Source organism: Oryzias latipes, chromosome 12 (assembly GCF_053564925.1).
Source record: "Oryzias latipes strain Hd-rR chromosome 12, Olatipes_Hd-rR_3.1".
Lineage (NCBI taxonomy): Eukaryota > Metazoa > Chordata > Actinopteri > Beloniformes > Adrianichthyidae > Oryzias > Oryzias latipes.
In genome coordinates this window covers 14758127-14777556 of record NC_136248.1, presented here as the reverse complement: position 1 = coordinate 14777556, position 19430 = coordinate 14758127, and the positions used below count along the sequence as shown (strand labels likewise).

At 39.7% G+C, this 19430-nt stretch overlaps 1 protein-coding gene across 21 annotated transcripts in view; it reads left to right on the top strand.

Annotated features, from left to right (window-relative positions):
- The window catches only part of ank1b (ankyrin 1, erythrocytic b), a 75852-nt gene extending 57270 nt beyond the window's left edge, over nucleotides 1-18582 (top strand). For 4 of the 21 annotated variants that reach the window (XM_078955737.1, XM_078955734.1, XM_078955736.1 and 1 more), the window contains 9 exons: nucleotides 287-361; nucleotides 944-1075; nucleotides 1706-1864; nucleotides 5097-5168; nucleotides 11459-12107; nucleotides 12185-12455; nucleotides 12747-12827; nucleotides 13476-13570; nucleotides 14716-14775. In XM_078955737.1, the coding sequence (XP_078811863.1) occupies nucleotides 287-361; nucleotides 944-1075; nucleotides 1706-1864; nucleotides 5097-5168; nucleotides 11459-12107; nucleotides 12185-12455; nucleotides 12747-12827; nucleotides 13476-13544 (1508 nt within the window). In that variant the 3' untranslated portion in view covers nucleotides 13545-13570; nucleotides 14716-14775. Of the gene's footprint in view, nucleotides 1-286; nucleotides 362-943; nucleotides 1076-1705; nucleotides 1865-5096; nucleotides 5169-11458; nucleotides 12108-12184; nucleotides 12456-12746; nucleotides 12828-13475; nucleotides 13571-14715 lie in introns of all 21 variants that reach the window. The other 17 variants (XM_078955746.1, XM_078955738.1, XM_078955744.1 and 14 more) reach the window with 13 other exon arrangements.
- The last annotated feature ends 848 nt before the right edge of the window (nucleotides 18583-19430 follow it).

Genomic DNA, 19430 nt, shown 5'->3' with positions numbered 1-19430 from the left:
ATATGAGTAAAGTTGTGGGTGTTACTTTTCCCTCTACAACAGAGACAAAGGTAAGAATTGCCATCAACAATTTTAATAGCAATTAAATCCAAGTCAAATTTCAAAAATTAGTTGTTGACTAAATCTAGTTTATTGAATCAAAGGGCAAATTGTGTTGTTAAAAAATGTGCCTAGCTTGTCATGTACTTTGTAATTTAAGGTAAATACATTTTTTTGTCATTTGCAGTATCCTGTCTTTAGGAAATATTTGTTGTGTTTAAACTTATTGCATTTTTTTATTTTTCAGTAACAGTGAACGCCATGGAGAGGACGGAGATCAAAATCAACATAATATCTGAACAGCTGGGGTTGAGCTGGGCAGGTAAGCAATCCAAAACAGTAATTTCCCATACAAAGATTTCTGTTATAGAATATCATCTAAATGTTCACTGAACACTTTTTGTTTTTGCTCCCATTTGTCATGAGACGAACTCAAACATTCAAAATAACAATTTCTCTCAAATATTCTTCTGAAATCTGTCTAAATCTGTGATAGTGGCACTTCTCCTTTGAGGAGAAGTATAATTATTACACAGGTGTGACTTAGAGAAAAGGCCACTCTGAAATGTGCCACTTTGTTTTATTGTGTGAATCTCCTTCAAAGTTCATATAGCTGACACACAGTTATAACGGACGCTACCCATACGAGTGCCTGATTGGTCAAAGTTCAACCTGGTTTAACTTTCATTTTGTACAAAAAGCCCAAAAAAATGACTTTTACACTTGTGTAGCAATGCATAAATGCGAGAGTTTTGAACGAAACACGCTTGCATGCACGTATACATACAAAAGATAATTTCTTTATTGATAAAAGGTCAAAGTCCTAAACATAACTAGTGCTAATGTCCTCTTTCCCTATACTGGCCTTTAATTGATTCTTTTTTTTTTCTTTTCTTGCTGTCAGAGTTGGCCAGAGAGCTTCAGTTTGGTGTGGATGACATAAACAGGATCCGTGTCGAGAATCCAAACTCCCTGCTGGACCAAAGCTCCACTCTGCTCAACCTGTGGGCCAGCCGAGAGGGCAAGAAGGCCAAGAGTAAGTCCAACCCCTCCACCCATTTACATCACCATGAAGACAATCATAAGTTTGTTTAAAACAACTACTGTATTTTCCACTCTATTGGGCACAACCAGATTATAAGACGCACCATCAATAAATTCTATTTTAGAACTTATGTCATAAAAAAGACGCACTATGAGGTGCATTAAGCGAGACAAGAGCCAGAAATAAGTCCATCACAATATCTGCAATTCTCAAACTTGTTTGCAATAGGTAAAAACCAGAATGATCAGTAAAACAAATGGTACTGTAACTACACTACTGTAACTCCAAACCTTGTGAGCAACACGGAAAAAAAAAAACATTCTGACACTGCTACACATTAGCCATGTTAGGGTATTTACAATAACACCCAACCTTGTTTCCAACTCGTCAAAAAAACAGACCAATATTATGACAAAGCGCTGTGCACCTCTTAAATTTGCTTCAAAATCAGTAAACACAACCAGAATCCATCAATTTGGCATTATACAGCTTTTTTTGATTTCTTTTGGAAGAAATCTAAGGCTTTTAAGTGCAGAAAATACTTTTTGCTGATAACCCATGTTGGCACACACCCTCTCTCTCTCTCTCTCTCTGTTGATTCCTGGTCGGTCTTCTTACCAGTGGAGAGCCTTTACACTGCTCTGAGGAACATCGACCGTGCAGACATTGTAGCTTCGCTGGAGGGTCAGCCCCCACCAGCGGGACCAGAGTCTTTGGAGGAAGGCGCTTGCCGCCTCAGCGACCGTGACTCCACCTTGCTCTCCCCCAGTGTCATTAATGGTAAGACACACAAACACGCCCAACATCATGGATATGAAAATCACAAGTACTTCTGCTTTTTATTTGTATTTCTCAGTTCTGAAAGTCATCTGTGGCACAGAACACTGTTACAAATATCTACTCATTTAAATGTGTAAGTTTCTTTAGAGACCCACTTCAATCATCTTTTGATCTATTTTAAAAGGGTTTTATTTATATATTATTATAATAAGGCTTTTTTGAGCCAATATTTTTAAAAACTGTTGTTTTCTAGGACATAGTTTCTACAGAGCGGCAGTAGCTCATTAGAAATTCACCTATTAGTAGTGGGCTGAACTGTTAGCACGGAGCAACCCTGCCCCCCCCCCCCCCCCCCCCCCCCCCCCCCCCCCCCCCATAACTGAGAGTTATGGGTTTCTGTTTACAAGTTCTCTAGCTAGCTTACAGCTCCTCAAACCCCCAGCCTAAAATTACTGGTGCAAGAAAAATGGCGAGGAATATCGGAGCTATTCAGCGGTGCAGTTCGGAGCGATATTCCAGCTCAGACAAGGAAAACAAAGACGTACATGAATCTATTTGTCAACAAGCAGATGCATTAGAAAGGAGCAGAGCAGGCACATGCACATGTACTCATAGGGCTAAAGGGAGGCTTTTTCTTTCTGTATTAAGATTAATACATTTCTATTATAGAAGCAAGAAGAAATGTGACTACAAACACCCCCCCCCCCGGCATTCTATCAGACCTATTTTCTTGTAATACGTGGTTCTGAGCTGCCGTTTCTGTCTCTGTGGCTTCGCTCGGACTCAGAACCACCAGAGAGAGTTAGGGAGAGCGAGAGAAGCTGCTGCCCCACAGAGAACTGAAGTGAAGTAGCTTGAACCTGAGAGTTCCAGTCTAACTAGTCATCGTCCACTGATTTAACTATCCTAAATTTGGATTATATTTTAGAAAAACGTTCTATATTAGTCAAGGAGTCACTTTTTACTTTAGCCAGAACACTGCACATCAATTCAACACAGTGCAGATTGTGCAGGGACCCACTAAGTTCAAAATAAAATACTGGAAAATTTCATGATAAATCAACAGTATTTATGGTGAGTTCATAGCTTCCTCACTACAGGTCTGACAATAAATGTATCTGTTTAACCTAATATCTGATTAGAATTGTCTGCTGTAAACTGTATCATTCAGTTTCACAAACTTTTGTATTAAAATCTCACCAATCACAACAAAAGCCCCTGTTAAGAGGCAAAACAGAGTTTATCTGGCTGTGAATTCCAACATAGAACTAGAGTCACATTGGATACAGCTGTAAGGAACTAGAGGTGTGGAAGCCAAAACGCAGGAAACTGGGTTTGGTGGCAGAACCGTAAACATTTAATAAATAAAGCTACACAGGACAAAATCCATGGAGAAACAAAAAGCAGATGAAGCGGATGACCGGACAATGTAGAACTGAAAACCAGACACTTCTGCTCACTGAAGACAAGGAACTGAAGACAAGGAACAGAAATGAGGACAGCTGGGGATGATTAACATGAACCTGGACTGACTGACATTAAAGAACACGACCAAAAACATCACTGAAAAACTGAACTACAGTAAACCCTTGTTTTTCGCGGGGGTTACGTTCCAAAAAGAACCCGTGATAGGCAAAATCCGTGAAGTAGAAACCTCTATTTTTGTTTTTTACAATTATTATACAATTAAATTCTCTATTATACATTGAAAAGAAAGAACAAACCATTTTACAGGCTCAAGCATTTGTTTCACAAATAAAGGTACTTTAGCAACTTTTTTTCAACAAATAACTTGTACTGTACTGTCAAATAATAATTTGAATCATCAATGTGAACAGAAGGCTTCAAATCGCGGAGATTAGCTCCGCCCACCGCGACCCGAGTTTTGGATTAAACGGGAGAAAATGTAAAATGATTATAAAACAAATACAAAGTACAGTTGGACAAATAGTGACTCAGGTGTATTTCACTGCTGTTCATACTGAGCCGCTGCATCCTGACTCCGCTCTGCAGTGTTTTCTCCCTTTGAAGCCCGCGGTGCAGGTCTGTTTGTTCGGGGGAAGAACATAGTGATAGGCAGTTGTTGTCGCTCTTTTTCTATGGATTTTAGAGAAACTCGAAATGGCAAAATGATTTGCACGTACGTGTTGTAAATTTGGCAAGCTGTTTTACGTACATGTACATATTAAACTGCAACATTATTGACGCACAGGTAGAGAAGAATCTGAGTGACTTTTTAGCCAATCAGAATGCAGAACACAATACATGATGCAAATCCGTGAAGTAGCGAAACCGCGAAAAGTAAACCGCGTTATAGCGAGGGATCACTGTAAACCACAAAATCCTCACAGCAACAGTATGATATCATTAATTATGAATATTTTCAGCATTCTGGGGATAAAAGTTGTAGGATATGTGTCTAAAATATTATCATCTGTATTAAACTTGATTATTATTGATTCTGCCTGCAGCACATTGTGCCAACACAAATAGCCTCCAAGTCTATGTTAAGGTGAATGAACTCGTGTTGACAAGTTGTTTACATGAAAGAAATGAGAATTTTATCACTTTCACCTACAGTATCTGAGTATTTATCTATTAGTAGTTTAATTTGAATTTTTACTTAATTTCCGTATTGTTTAAAGGACAAAAATAAAGGTGTTTTTGCTGCCCTTTTCTGACATTGAGTTCCTGCCCCTCTAAAATCCTGTGCACGTCCCTGGACGAAGCTTGAGGCCCATCCAGTGTATTTTCTACGTAAAAAATACCAACTTTTTCAAACAGCATTTTTTTGTCTGCTCCTTCTTCACAGCTATTTGAATAAAGAAATACTCAAAAATGCTGTTTTAAGGTTTAATTTTCTTTAGTCCTCCATCATCAGAAAAATGTGACTAGGACAAGTTAAAAACACCAAAAGGATTTTCATTGGAGTGGGTCTTTAAAGGGTAGTTATTACAGAACTTTTGTGAAATGATCAAATCACTAATTTAAATGTCTATGGGATAAGGTTTATTTAGTAAATTGGAAGGATTGTGACTTAAGGAATAGTTCCTAAAAGATTGAGAGTAAGACGGGCTCTAATTTTGTCCCCACTGTAAAAAATTCCATTTTTTACAAAATGTATTTTAAAAAGTGGACTGATGTTCCGATGAATGCTCCACTTGTGAAACCTCCCCTACGATCTTTGAATGTGGGTAACGGCCATTTCACCTTGTTTCTGTTGCCCCGCAAGAGAACACGGACACAAGGCCATCGTGCCTCGTGCACAAGCCACGAGTTATTAGAGCCCCGTTTTTCAGAAGGGGTAAGTTCAGCGGAACTGGGGCTGCATGGTGGTTTGTTGACATGAGCATACTGAGGATGATGAGTCTCAAATGATGTCTCTGAGGTCTGTGGACCCCATGTTCCACCGTGAACCCAGCCATCATCAGCATGCACTAACACCGCCTCTGTGCTTTCCTTACTGGGGCACAAATTGTTTTATTTAAGCCGCACTTTTTTCACTCTTGGAACTTCAGCTTTGAACGTAAGAATCAGGACATTCCCAGCTTTTATCACAGGATTATTTCATTTTTTAAGGAAACAGTTAATGTGATCATCAATCTTTAATATTTTCCTCGGATGACTACAGTCAGATAACATGTGGGAATATGTGCAGTGGTCTATGTGTACACACACAAACACAGGTGTGTGTGTGTTTGTGCACATACCTGTGTGTGTCTGGGATGGATACAGGTGTCCAAAGGTAGACAGATGATGGTGTGTTCTGGGCCTTCATACCTTGTGCTCTACTTCTTTCTCTCTAGCTTTCTTTCTGTGTCGTTCTTCTTGAGAACAAGAGAAAATTTCACATACCTGGTTTGACTGACAGCAGGCGTTGTTGGGTACCTACAATGTTCCAGCCGTCTGGAAATTTTCTCTTAATTCTCTGGTTTCTCTCCAGCTTTCTGTCTTTTTCCTCCAAACTTGTGCCACATCATATCTGCTGCCCAGCCTACCTGCTCCTCCTCCTCCTCCCCCTCCCCCCTTGCTCTTCTTCCTCACAGCTCTTCCTGTCCGACCTCTGACCTCATAAGACCTCATGTTGACCTCTGGGCCTCCTCTTCTCTTGTCATCTTGTTTCCCTGCGCTCCTCCCTCATTCAATGGAGTGGGAACCCTCTCCTCCTCTTTAAATCCAGCTCAGTTTGTGTTTTACTGTTTGTGCACATGCATGTTGCATGCTTTGCTGTTATTGGATCTGTTTGGTTGTGTGCTCAAATGTGTACATCGCGCCCGAGACTCAGAAAAATCTGAAAAGTGTATAGTTACTATCATAAAAAAGTGAATCTTTTTATCTCTACCGTACAAAAAAGTGTCAAATATCCACCCAGGATAGTATTGTGTGAATGAAGTTTTTTTTTTTGTTGTTTTTTTTTATGAGGAAACGACAAATGAGGCTTGCCAGTTATTAATATGTGCATGGCATGCTTAAAAAATTTCAATTTCTCTTCACAGTGTACAAATGTTCTGTGGGTGGATTTGAGTTCTGTGTTTTAAGCTCTATTAACAAACATGTGTTTTATCTTCTGCTCCTGTGAAGTAAATGTTTTTAATACCACATTGTAACCCACGTTCTGCTGAGTCACAGGTAAAGTTCAGTGTGGGGCTGCTGGGATGTCAATCATTCAGAGGTTAAATCCTGGATCTAAAGATGATCTGTTTGCCTTTTTATTTTTTTTTATTTTTTACAAATCTTTTTAAAAATTTAAAGTCCCAGTCCAACCCTCTGTTTCTGCAGAGCAGCAGTACATCATTACAAATCCGCCTCTAAATTTTGGGCGGGACGGTTGGTGCAAAGCAAGCCAACCCCCTACTTCCACTCATTGTTGCTGAGAGCTCTCTGTTTACACATTCTCTTGCTAGTTTACAGCCCCTCATCAGAGTCGGTCTTTGAATGACCTCATAGCTCATTGAGACAGACTCACGGCCAGGGTCTGAACTTTATCTGCCAGCAGTGATATTGCTGTGAGGTGTGTTTGTGTATTAGTTTGGGTGTTTCATTTTTCTACATTTGTGTGTTGTTGTGGAGGTGATAGTGTGTGGGTGTGTGTCTGTGTACTGTGTTAAAAAGTGTGATTGTTTTTTTTTCTTTCTGATTTTGTGGACTTAGTATATGGTTCACCATGTGATGTGACTTTGACACCCATGTGTGTTTGTGTGTGGTGTTCTGTTAAGAAAACATAGGAGTTGAACTTTTTAAAACAGGGGAAGAATTTACCCAGACTCAACAAACCCCATTCAGACTCTCACCCTGCCTCATCCTCATCCCATCCTGTTCGCCTCATTCCAACAACACCTCACCATCCATTCCCTGTACCATCCCAGAAACACACACACTTGCTTTACCACACAGAAAAACTCTCAAACTCAATGGAATTGCAAAGTAAAGAGATATTTCATCCACATGGGGATTCTGAGTCATGGATAAAAAGGTTCAGTGTGGAGATGTTGACAGACAATTTCAAAATTCAAGATTTGAAAGTGTTTTGAAAGGGGTGCAATTACCAACAATTCGATTCACATCATAACCTTCGGTTGCCAATTTGATTTATCTATATTGGTTCTTTTCAAACAATCCGATTTGATCCGATTCACTGACCTGAAATCGATCCTTTAACCACTGTGATGCAGAGATCAATGGGTACTGAACAGTGCAGGTGGAGTTTTGCAGATTTCTTGGATTGCTTCAAGATAATGAACTGTAAATTAAATATGTGTACAATCAAACAAGTAAACCAGAATTAATACATTTCAGTTTCCTAAATTTCAGCCCACTGTTGTTTTTCCCCATTAAAATAACCCGTTAGTAGAACATTCTACCACACTGTATGGTCACATGTCTTTGCTAAATTTAAAGTGGTTCCACACATTGGCCTGAAATGATGGATTGATCAGTTTTTGCTCCATCACATGTGTGGTATCAGCTCTGATAGACTTGATCTTAGGAATATAAATCAATTCATTGATTAATTGCTACACCCCCACAGTTTATCATATGAATGCAAAAGTTATTACTGACCTCAGATTGATCAGATTGTTACAGTAAAAGGTTTCTATCTTGTAAGAGCATGTTAGTTTATCTAAGGTTTATTTAAATTACCTACCAGCCTGTGCCTCGCGTCTCTTGTTTCTCTATTAGTTAATGACTGATGAAAGCAAAAATGTGAAAAATGTGTACTGCATTTTCCTCACTATAGGGCGCACCAGTTTATAAGGCCCATTAAGCGAGAGCAAAGACTCAGAGACAAGTCAGTCAGCCAGTAACTCTAAAACTCGTTTGTGACATGCTACACCTTAGCTACATTAGAAGCTTTAGCGTAGTCACAAAACGTATAACTCCCAAACTCGTTTGCAACACGTGAAAAAACAGACTGATACTGCTAAAACAAAAGGTTGTGAGTTATGCCAACTCACAACCTTGTTAGTAACACGTTACAAAAACACAATCTGACATCACTAGACATTTACAATGACACCCAATCTTGTTTGCTACAGCACAACCAGAAGTTGCCTTCGGCCACAAGTGGCCGTGATAAGCTCCGGCAGACACAGAGTCCAAAGAAGTCACCAACTTTATGCACGCCAATTGCTACAGAGCTCCAAACTTCATGTGACCTTCAGATTAGTCTAAGTACAGAACGCAGAGAGCTTCATGGAATGGGTTTCCATGACCGAGCAGCTGCATTCAAGCCACACATCACCAAGTGCAATGTAAAGTGTCGGATCCAGTGGTGTAAAGCACGCCGCCACTGGACTCTAGAGCAGTGGAGACTGAAAATGATTTTGTTGTGGAAATCAGACAATGTTGACTGTTCCCTATAAGAAAAAATATATTTTAAATTACCAAAATAAAAGCACCATGAATTTGCTTGGGTAAAAATAACATATACGGTCTATACCCCCAGGCTACCGGGCGACTGGCGTCCGGTGAGACTTGTTACAGACGCCCACCAGCCAGAGACATTTACACATCGTTCAATCAGAGGTGCTGCAGGACGACCAGCTGTCGGCCGATTTCGGCCTGGTTGATGGCCATTCATGATCACTCCAAGGATTTTCAAAAAAATCAGTTGCATGAAATCTCGAAGATTTTGCAGATGCCTCCCCATCGCCCGGTAGTAGTTGTATATGTGACCATAGCTTAAGCTACAGTTGACCATCTGTTACATGGAACCACATAAGATCCTTTGCACTCATCGCTGACAACTTAAATCTTTCAGTTTCTGTTGGTGATTTGAATGAGTGATCTATATTGACAATCTCTGTCTACATCTTCCACTAAATTGATTTTGGGAAAGATCCATGAATTCCTCCTTTTGTGGCTGTCAACTTTTACGCTAAGGCACGGTAGCACAGAATATTATGGTGTATCGTGAAGGTTTGTCCCAAAACATAAAGGGACAAAGGGGCTTAGAGGGGGTACAGACAGACAATCTAAAAAGAGTTTTACTTTTATTTGCTAAACAAAATTATTTTCCTTCTGCTAAACTAGTAGAAACACTTCTTTGCATTTTACAGTGTCTGAAGTTTGGGTCACTATTTAGATTTCATCTAGCAATAAACAAAGGTGCATTCTGTCATAATTTCCTCTAACAGAAATGCAAATATTACACATAGTGTCTCATAAACAAACGAAATGTGTAATAGATTTGCTTTTTTGGCTTGGAGATTTTTTACACCATAACTTTTTAACATGTCTATGCTGACACTGCTATGTAATTTCATTGTGTCTTCAATACAGTTTTATAGCCACAAAGAGGGCTTCTGTCTTCAGATGTCATCCTGAGTAACTTATATTATCAATCTTTCAGTTATCACAGCCCTGAACATTATTCCTAATTCATCAAATTTAAAAATTGGTGACAAAATGTAAATTTTCTTACTATTTTAATATAATAGTTCATGTTCATATGCATTTGTAACATTTATGGATGCTCTTCAACATTATAAGATAATAATAGTATTACATTTTATTTTTATAACATCAAGTCCTACAAATGATATATAACTGTGTTTCCTTTTTTTTTTTTTTTGGGGGGGAGGAGGGATATCTTGTGAAAATGTCACTTTTTTAAGTAGTAGTCAACAGATCCCTGCATCGTTCCCTTCACAAAAAGTATGACGCACCTCTATTCCTTCACAGTACACATGCCGTGTCCCAAAAAAAAGACCTATATTTTATTCTTTGCATCAATGATCATGCAGTGAGAAATGTGTCAAAATGACAAAGGATATTAGTTCATTTACAGGAGTTTTAGAAAAAATCAATTTAATTATTTCTGTTCAGATTAAAAATTACAGTACATTTAAATGAAAAATTCCAGTCCTCAGCATCTTATAAAGTGAAATCTTGTAAAGCTGTATGTTTAAATCCCTTAATATTCAGAATTGATCTAAACATCCATTCTAATTATCTTTTGATCCATTTTAAAAGCGTTCCCAGTGGTATTTTAATTATGAAAACAGTGTTTGCACATTTATCATTTATCTAAAAATAACCCGCAATAAAAGAAATTGGTAAAATAGGATTAAGGATTTTAAGGCAGTAAAACTCCTCACAACAAAATTTATGCATTTTTCTTAGACAGACATGAAAACGTTTCTCTCTTGTTTAAACTCAAACAGTTCAAACATTTGTTGAAAAATATGTATAGATTTATTGAGTGAAAAAAAAGATCCCGATGCGAAGAAGGGTTTATGAAGGTTTGGAGATCTGTACAGATTTGCACAGGAGGCACGGCTCATAGGAGATTGATTGAAAAGGTCCCAGCCAATCAGAACACAGAGCACTGTTAAAAAAAAACATACACACGTATACAATTTTACTGAAAAACATTAAGACCATAAAAGGTGAACCGCGTTGAAACCTGTTTTGTTTTTTAGGACAGGGTTTCTGCAGGGCAGAAAGTTCATTAGAAATTTGCCTCAAGAGTTGTGGATAGAGTTGGTGCAGAGCAACCCTGCCTCCTCTTCCCATCACCCATAACTGAGAGTTCTCTGCAAGCTTAGAGCCCTACACAACTTGACGAGTAAAACAAAGACGCACATGGATCTAGTCTTCTACAAGCGAGTGCATCAGAAGGGAGCAGAGCGTTGTAGCCTGCCAAGCGTATTTTCTATGTCACAAATATGCTCTTTTTAAACGGCATTTTTTGACACCATTTTCATCAGAGTCTTTAAGAACAGATAATCTGTGTTTCCATTTGCAGTTCTGTTTACAGTTGGCTTTTCCTGATAATGTTGGCCGCACCATCACGAGATGTAAAGAAGCCTTAATATTGACTGTCAAAATATTATCTTAACATGTCAGAAGTAAATTCCACCTTTAAAACTCCTGTTGTCCAAACTTTCAGTTCATCACAATGTGTGATGCACTAAACTTAAAGTATTTTTCCTACCCTTAAAGAAATGAATGAACCAAATAGTTGGTGTCTTTGTTTATTGGGACATGGCTGATTCCCACTGTTTCCTTGTAGGCAGCCCCCTTCCTCCCCATGGCTGTGCTTGCTTGTTGTTAGTTTTTTCTCCTCTCTTGCCCCTCTTTTCCCTGCAGGTTATGGGCTGGTACAGGAGGAGCTTCTTTCTCCCGCTTCCCTGCAGTACAGTTTGCAGTCTCCACTGGGCGTGGAGCCCTATTGGCAGGAAGTCTCCAGCCTGGAGTGTGCGCCCATCGCCACCACAGAGGAGGACACTTTGATGGAGATGTCTGATGTTCAGGTGTGGCCAGCAGGGGTCAGCCCTTCACTAGTGACTGTGGAGGACTCTTCTCTGGAGGGCAGCAGTCGGGCGGATGACTCAGAGGGGGCCACGCTCTCCCTACCCTGCAGCCTGGGCCGCCCAAGCAGTGGTGCTAGCGGTGCCAGCGGTTCCATTATGGAGTTGGAAGAAGAGGAGGAGGAGGAGGAGGATGAAGGGGAGGTTGAGGAGGAGGAGGCACCACATGAGCCAGCGAGCGCACTGGCAGAAAGGGACAGAGCGAGGGCCAGTGGCGCCGTGCCCAAGGTCAATCAAAATGGGCAGCTGGGAGGTCAGAGGTCGGACGCCAGGAGAGGGGAGGCGGTGGGAGCAGGACGAAAAGGAACTCAGGGACCAGGGCTGGGCTCAGTGGACAGGGTTTCTCTTGTTTCAGGCCAACAGGTGTACACCCACGGAAGTGAGATGAGTGGTCCAAGTCTGTCAACAGAACACAATGGAGACAACCGGTACGAGTGCTTGAAACGGGTTCAAATCCAATGTTTTTCCCTTTCCCACACTTTACTTTTTCTCCTCTCTGTTGAAGGTTGGTGGGAGGAGGAGCATTTCAGCCCTACTTACCTGACACGGACTCCCTGCAGGGCTGGATGGGCTCGGTATCAGCTGAACGTGAAAGCAGCATTCCAGGCTTGCACGCGGCCCAAGAGGCGCTGTTGACCCCGGTGTGTGACACGGGTTACTTTTACGCGCTGCCTAGACGCCTCCTGCGGGGCACACAGCCTTTTGACAGGGGGCAGGGCTTCTCTCATCAGGAAGCAGGCCAGCGAGCTTGGGAGCAGGAACAGAGGCGGGACCAGGTCAGGTTGCAGCCTGTCGCTTCCTGCACCTGGAGGGACAACATCTTTATCCATTCCGTTTATCTTTTCACAGTGATCAAATTGGAACCTCGAAACGTTCAATTTGATTGATCAGCAACAGTTTCAGAGTCACTTAACAGATTAACAATCATCAGAAAGATGATTGATTGTTTGGATCAAGCCACAGACCCAGACAGATTGATTTTTTTTGTTGAGCATTTTAGATCACAGACTTGTTGATGAGTTCAAACATCTTTTTGAGTCTTCATGTGATCTCTCTTTCTCTCACAGAGAGAGTTGAAGGAGGACTTTTCTGCTGAGGTTCAGTTTGCTGAAGAGCGTGGGAATGCTCTGTCTAAAAAGGTGCGTCAGGTGTGTTTATGTTATGTTTTCTGAGTCCACCCACAATATAAACACATGCACTCTGTTTTTAACTCCAGATATGACAACAAACCAACTATGACTCAGACAAAATCTGCAGTCTTATGCTACATACACACCGGGCATGTGCGCTGTGTTCAAGAACGCGCTTCAGCGTCTGGTGTTCACACAGGCCTAATGCTACCAGACACTAGCGCCTGTACTCACAGTTGGAAGAGGCCAGGTGCGAAATGTCAAAGCAGTGTAAATCTGGTGAATCTTGCTCCAGGGTTTTTGTTTCACAGCTCTATTCCGATAAATGAAAGACTAGGTGTCTTGTAATTTGGCTGGGCACAAACCGCAATTACTAATTTCTCCTCCAAAATCAATTTTAAATGGTTGGCCTTTTTAGTAGACTTTCATTGGAAGTGGTCACTTGAACATGTGTTGCAGAGGGCGGTGTGAACGTAGCTTAAGAAAACTAAAATGTTACAAAAGACATCAAACCTAACACGTTAGCTCTTGATTTGATTGGCCACTAAATTTTGAGATTAAGCAATCTGTAAGTGAGCCATAGTTAGTTTCCTGCTCTAAATCCATTTAATCAGTTAACTGGTCCAAGTGTTGTTTCCTTCCCTCCTGCTGCCCTCCTTGCTCCAGGTGGGGGTGGATGTGAGAAAGGGTGTTCAGTCAGTGCAGCGCTCCAGTCTGCGGAGAGTTAAACACTGAAACACACATACCACCCAGTCTTTCAGGTATGGGACACACAACAAGCACTGTGCTACCAGTGCTTGGGTAGATCCCTGTGTGGTGACCTATTGGACCCTTGAAGAGCCTAATGTTCACTTACAAGCTCCTCTGCTTCAATTTGTCCTAAAAAAAAAAAAAACATTTTTACAACCCTGTTTGCAAAAAGGTTGGTTGCTGTGTGAAATGGTATAAAACAAATTGCTTTGAAGAATTTTAAATACTTTTTTTGTAAGTAAATATAAAAAAATACTGTTTTACTTATTTCCCTTACTTTTCTTTCTGAAAATTAGGTCATTTAGGGATTTTAATTTAGCAACGTCCTAAAGAAAAAGTAAAACTGCAATTTTAAATCATAATGGATCAGAAGCTGGCATCTGGTTCAAAACTGAGTGAGCGGCTGTAAGCTAGTAAAAATTATGAAATATCAGTGGAGGGTTATATCCGGGCCAATTTCTAATGAACTCCTGCCGCTTTGCAGAAAATATGTCCTAAAAAGACGACTATGGATTTTGGCTAAAAAAAAGGCATAATCATAACTAAAAGTCTACTGGGAAAACTTTTAGAATAGATCAAATAATAGTTAAAGTGAGCAAAGTCCTCTGGTCTTCCTGCAGATGTTCTTTCCATACTTTGTATACTTTCATTATTCATTGAACATGCTTTTATGGCATATTCAAATGGTTGGCACTTCTATACATTGAAAAGGGACGCCATCCAAACCTCACTACCAAATCTGTGTCCCTGATTTGTCAAAGTTCAACCTGGTTAAACTTTCAATGCGTGTTCAATTGCCGTGCAATTGGTATGTGAAGCCTGAAAATGGTCTTTCAAATGTGCATATATACGCAAAAACGCAAGAGTTGTGAATGTGGAAGTCCAAAACGCGCATCGATGCACGTTTACATAGACTTTTCATTGAAAGTGGTCGCTTGAACGCCCGTTGCCGAATTCGGTGTGAATGTAGCTTTAAGACTGGTACCCTTTAAAAATATTATTTTCCATGATTTCCTCCCTCCACATTTTACACAGCGGCACAACGTTTTCTGGAAGCATGGTTAATTCTTCTTTTTTTTTTTTTCATTTTCACTTTTAGAATAAAGAAATGTGGACTTTGTTAGGATTTCAGCGTTGTTTTCCCTCTGTTTTGTAGGACAAGAAAGCCACTGCCAAACCCTCCTCCACAAAAACACGACCAGACAGGAGAGGAAAATGACCGGCGGGGTGATGAAGATGACGGAGAAGACCCTGATCGGAAAAAAAAACCCAAACAGAATCATCCTTGGCCTGTGACCGTGGAGCGTTACAAAAAAAAAAGATGACAAAAAAAACAAGAAAAGTTCAACTTGTAGTTTTATAATATTTGTAAAGAAAAAAGTATAAAGTGAACTAAGGCATGATTTGTTTTTATATAAAAAAAATTATAATGTTGGTACAACAACAAAAAAAAGCAACAAAGTGCTTCCTGTGAACAGTAATCGCATGATAACTGCTGGTGCATGCCCTTTGACCTTTTGAAATGTCATTATCTACAAACTGAAGTATGAAAGCTGGCCACAAGTCTTTTTTAAGGACCCCCCTCCCCCGGTGGAGTGGTCAGTCCTATAACCCTACAGCCAAAAATAATCCCACAGAGGATGGTTCCGTTAAGAGCAAGGCCGCCGCTGAGCTTTCCAATGCTTCTTTCTCTGGACCTTTTCCTTATATTCTTAATGTGATATATGCACTCTATGCTATTTGGACATGTATCAGTGTGTGTGTGTGTGCGTAAATCTCTACCGCATGTGTTTCCTGCTTCTGGCTTTGAGCCCCGCCCCATGATTGGCTTGCTGTCCATGTGATGTCACGGCCTGCTCAGCACCAGAATGAGAAAGCCACTGCGCTCCTCGCTTAAAAATTCTCATCTACGTGTTCAACTGTTTGGTTTGTTTGACTTTTTTTTTCCCCCAGTGTGCCAGCTCGCTTCTTGTTTGTTTGTGTCTTCAGACCTGTCCACTTCGGTTTTTGAACTTCTTCCGACTCTAGGGAATCTCTGTCACCCCTCTTGTGTTCAGGAGGAAATGTGTTTTCAAGATTTTGGGAATGTTTTTCTACGCTAAAGCTACTTCGATTGTGTTAAGCTGCAGCTCTTTGACACAAATCCCGTATTTTGTTGTACGTAATTGAGACCTTTCAAAGTTCTTCCCTTCTTTTCTCTCCAGTAGCCTAGAGCCACCACCACCTCCAACACTGGATTCTGCTGCTTTTGTGTTCTTCGCAGCTCCTCACTGTCCAATTTTTGGTCGTACTTTAAGGGAAAAGAGAAAAAAGACAAGTAGGTGGAGAAAACATGAAGAATTGAGTTTGAAGGAGACATCGGAAGATTTCTGACTTGTAGGAAGCACTGTGATTGTCTCATCAACACTGACCCCAGACTCGTGAACTGGCTGGACAAACATATTATATATAGATATATAACCATGGATAAATGACCATTTCCTTATCCGATAGTTGAGTGGCAGCAATAAACAAAAAGATGGCATGAAAGTTGGGGTTTAGGCTGTGTAAAGACTTGAAAAATCAATGTTGTGAAGGAATAAACTCATCCATAAAGACAGATGGTCCATCTGGAGGCACGTTGGCCAATTCTTCAGCTGATGCAAGACCAAATGATTTTGCTGTAGCACGAAAAGTCCGGACATTTTGCTGTTGTTTCCTATTCCTTTTCTCAGCACTTACGTAGCAAAAATATTAAAAAAAAAACAAACATAATTATGTTCATTTAAAGCTATATATTGTGCATTAAGAAGTTTCAGCGCTGTCCTTGACGTGAAACCATCCGAAATACATTTTTTTCAAAAGTTTTTTTCTCACATTTTAAAAACCCATTTCTGTGAAGCTTTCACTATCAACACTTTATGCAGGAACCTGACGGCAGCATTTTGTACAGGTTGTATCACAGTAGCACACAAACATCCCATGAGTACTGTAAATGCTGTTACCTAAACGAGTAACGCTAACTGAACGAACACAGCAGTTAGAAACGAATGCACACATTTTGTCTGTGCGCATCATCCGATAAAAGCACATGGCTTTTTGACATCACATTCTCCACTCAGGTTTTCAGTTCTGCTCTGTCAGAAACAAAAATAGGCTTGACTTTGAAGAACGGTGTGGCACATGTCTCAGAGGGGGGGCTTTACAGTGTGGCATCAGGGGTGGGGGTGCATGAGTGACTCTGTGTGTTTGGGCTCTGATTCAGAAAAGACCTATAAGGTGCAGAGTGTGCCAGGAGCCTCCTGCTGTTTCTTGCTCTTGTGTCAAATTTATTCTGATTAATTAAAGAAAAAAGATTCATTGTCTTTCAGTGTGTTCTAAAAGATTTCTGTCATTTTTGAAAGTTTTATTTTGAAAGTTCCTCTTTCGTTTTATGGATTTATTTTGACTCACTCTTACCTAATCATCTGTGCTGCTGACGTGAATGTCCGGTTTACAAAGCCTTGAGATGAGATGCGGAACAGATACTGACCTAGTTTACCAAACTGTGTACGTTTAGGACATTTTAGTCAAGTAATAATCCTTAAGACAGTTATAATCAGTTTTCAATAATGGAAATTATGCTCAAGAATATGGCATCACCTACCCACAGCAATGTTTTTGGCAGCAAACATTTAGAGATTATCTAAATATTTTCATCAGATCATGTGATTTTGAGATTAGATAAACTTTATTCATCCCACAATTAGGGACATTGTCTTATCTTCAGCAGCAAAAAAAAAGACATTCACAAATACAAACCGCAAAAGAATTGGCATACCCAGGGTATTTGACATTTGTAAATGATCAAACAAAATCCACAGTGACCTGTTTTGTGACCTCAACCTGATTTGGAACTGCTTCCCTTATCTGTGGGAGCACAACAGTGAAATTGGAGGATAAAAATGATAAAATCCTAATAAAGTTTTTTTTGAAGATGCTGCAAACATCTGGATTCAAATTCTAGACTTTTACAATTTGATTGCAAAGTCTGACTCTTAGGACGTGTTTCCGGAATCAGATTTGAGTTGTTTCCCTGATGTCCAAAGCATCCTCTGATAAGCAACACTGTTGCTATGGTAATGAATCTTAAATTGCCATAGCTGATGCTTAGCAATGAAGAAAAAAAACCTGTTTTGTCAACTTTATGGGAAAAATAAAAGATAACACTATATCAAAAAGAATCTATTCTCACTAGATTGATAAAGTTTTATTATATAATGTTTTTTTACTATTGAATATTTTGGTTATCATCAATTTTGCAACTTTTAGGATCATAACTTTGATTTTACATTGTTTTCTCCTTACTTAGCAGGAAGATTAGGTTTACCTAGAAGTTTGATAGTCAACCATGAATTTAAAAAAGAAATAACCCTAAAAATCAGTTTCCAGCATTTATAAACACCGTCTGTGAAATCGGGTTTAGATGTGTGCGTGCATGAGTATGTTTGGTTCCAAACCTCGTCAGATCAGAAAGAAGGAGAGCAGATGTTCTACCAAGCATGAGACTGAAGAAAAAGGGGAAATCGACGATCTCGTATTTTAAAGAGTATTGTACAATTAAACCTGTTACAAAGAATAAAGATCACCTATACTCCTTTAGAATGGATACATGACAATGTAAACGCAATATCATATTACTCTATCCTAAGGAATGCAACTGCGCACATGCACAAAAAATGTTTTTATTAAAAAAATATGTATAATATGACAAAATATATTTATTTAGAATGCTATGCACCCTCATAGAGTCGTTATGGATGTTCTTAAATGATTATCTAGCATAGGCTGACGCCCACATCATGGGGAATGTAGAGGCTTTGTATCTATGACCATTTGTTTTTCTTTTCCTTTGTATTGTCCTGGAAAGAGGATAAACAAACGTGAAAATGTATATGAGCCTTTTAAACAGAATTGTTCTGAAATGAAGATATGTATAGATCATCATACCCTGTACACCAGCTCTAACCATTTACAAGACTTAATAAACAAAGATGTGAGATTCCGTCTGTAGCATTTTTTTTTAATGGGCACAAGTGTCTTTCTCATTTAAGCTGAAAATAAAGCTTCCACAGTTTTAGTTTAATTTTTTTATCTTTATTGTTATGTAGACTGCAAAAACATGCCCCCCACAAAAAGTAAAAAAATTCTTAAAAAGAAAATGTTTTAAAATATGCAAAAATTCTGCCAATGGGGTAAGAGAAATAGCCTTAAGAGTTCTAATTGTAAGAAGAAAATTGTAAGACATGATTTCTTAAACTAGACCTAAATGTGTAATTGTTGTTCACCTTCAAGATATGCCTGTAACTCTTGTGCTTTCCTAGGCACTTTAACATTGGGAGTTGGGTCATCTAGACCCACTAGACAGTGTGCTGAACCTTTTTTCTTCAATGATTTGTGATCTTCACTGGTGTCCATGGATTACATGAAATCTTTCCACCTTTATCCACCTTTGTCATGGTAGGGAGAACACGTCAATGTAAGGGTGGGGTCAACTATGATAGCACAAGGGTTAAGAGGTCACCACAGCGAATCAGTTTTCACCAATATGCACAGGTGGCTTGGCAGGGATTTTTAAGCTGGGTGCCCTGACACAACCCTGTATTTTATCTGGGCTGGCGACCGGCACAGGGAGACCCAGAGTTGGGCCTCCCTGTGGCTTCTTAGTTATAAACCCTGGTTACCTTTTCTATTTTTCATTAACTATTGTGTCAGTTACGTTTTTTGTGCATTTCCTCTCATACACACTAATCCAAGTCATCAACGCTGTGACAACGGGAATGTAGATCCAGCAACGAAAAAGTAGTTTGATCCATATTTGCATCAATAGATGTCCAGGGGTTAACAGCAGGT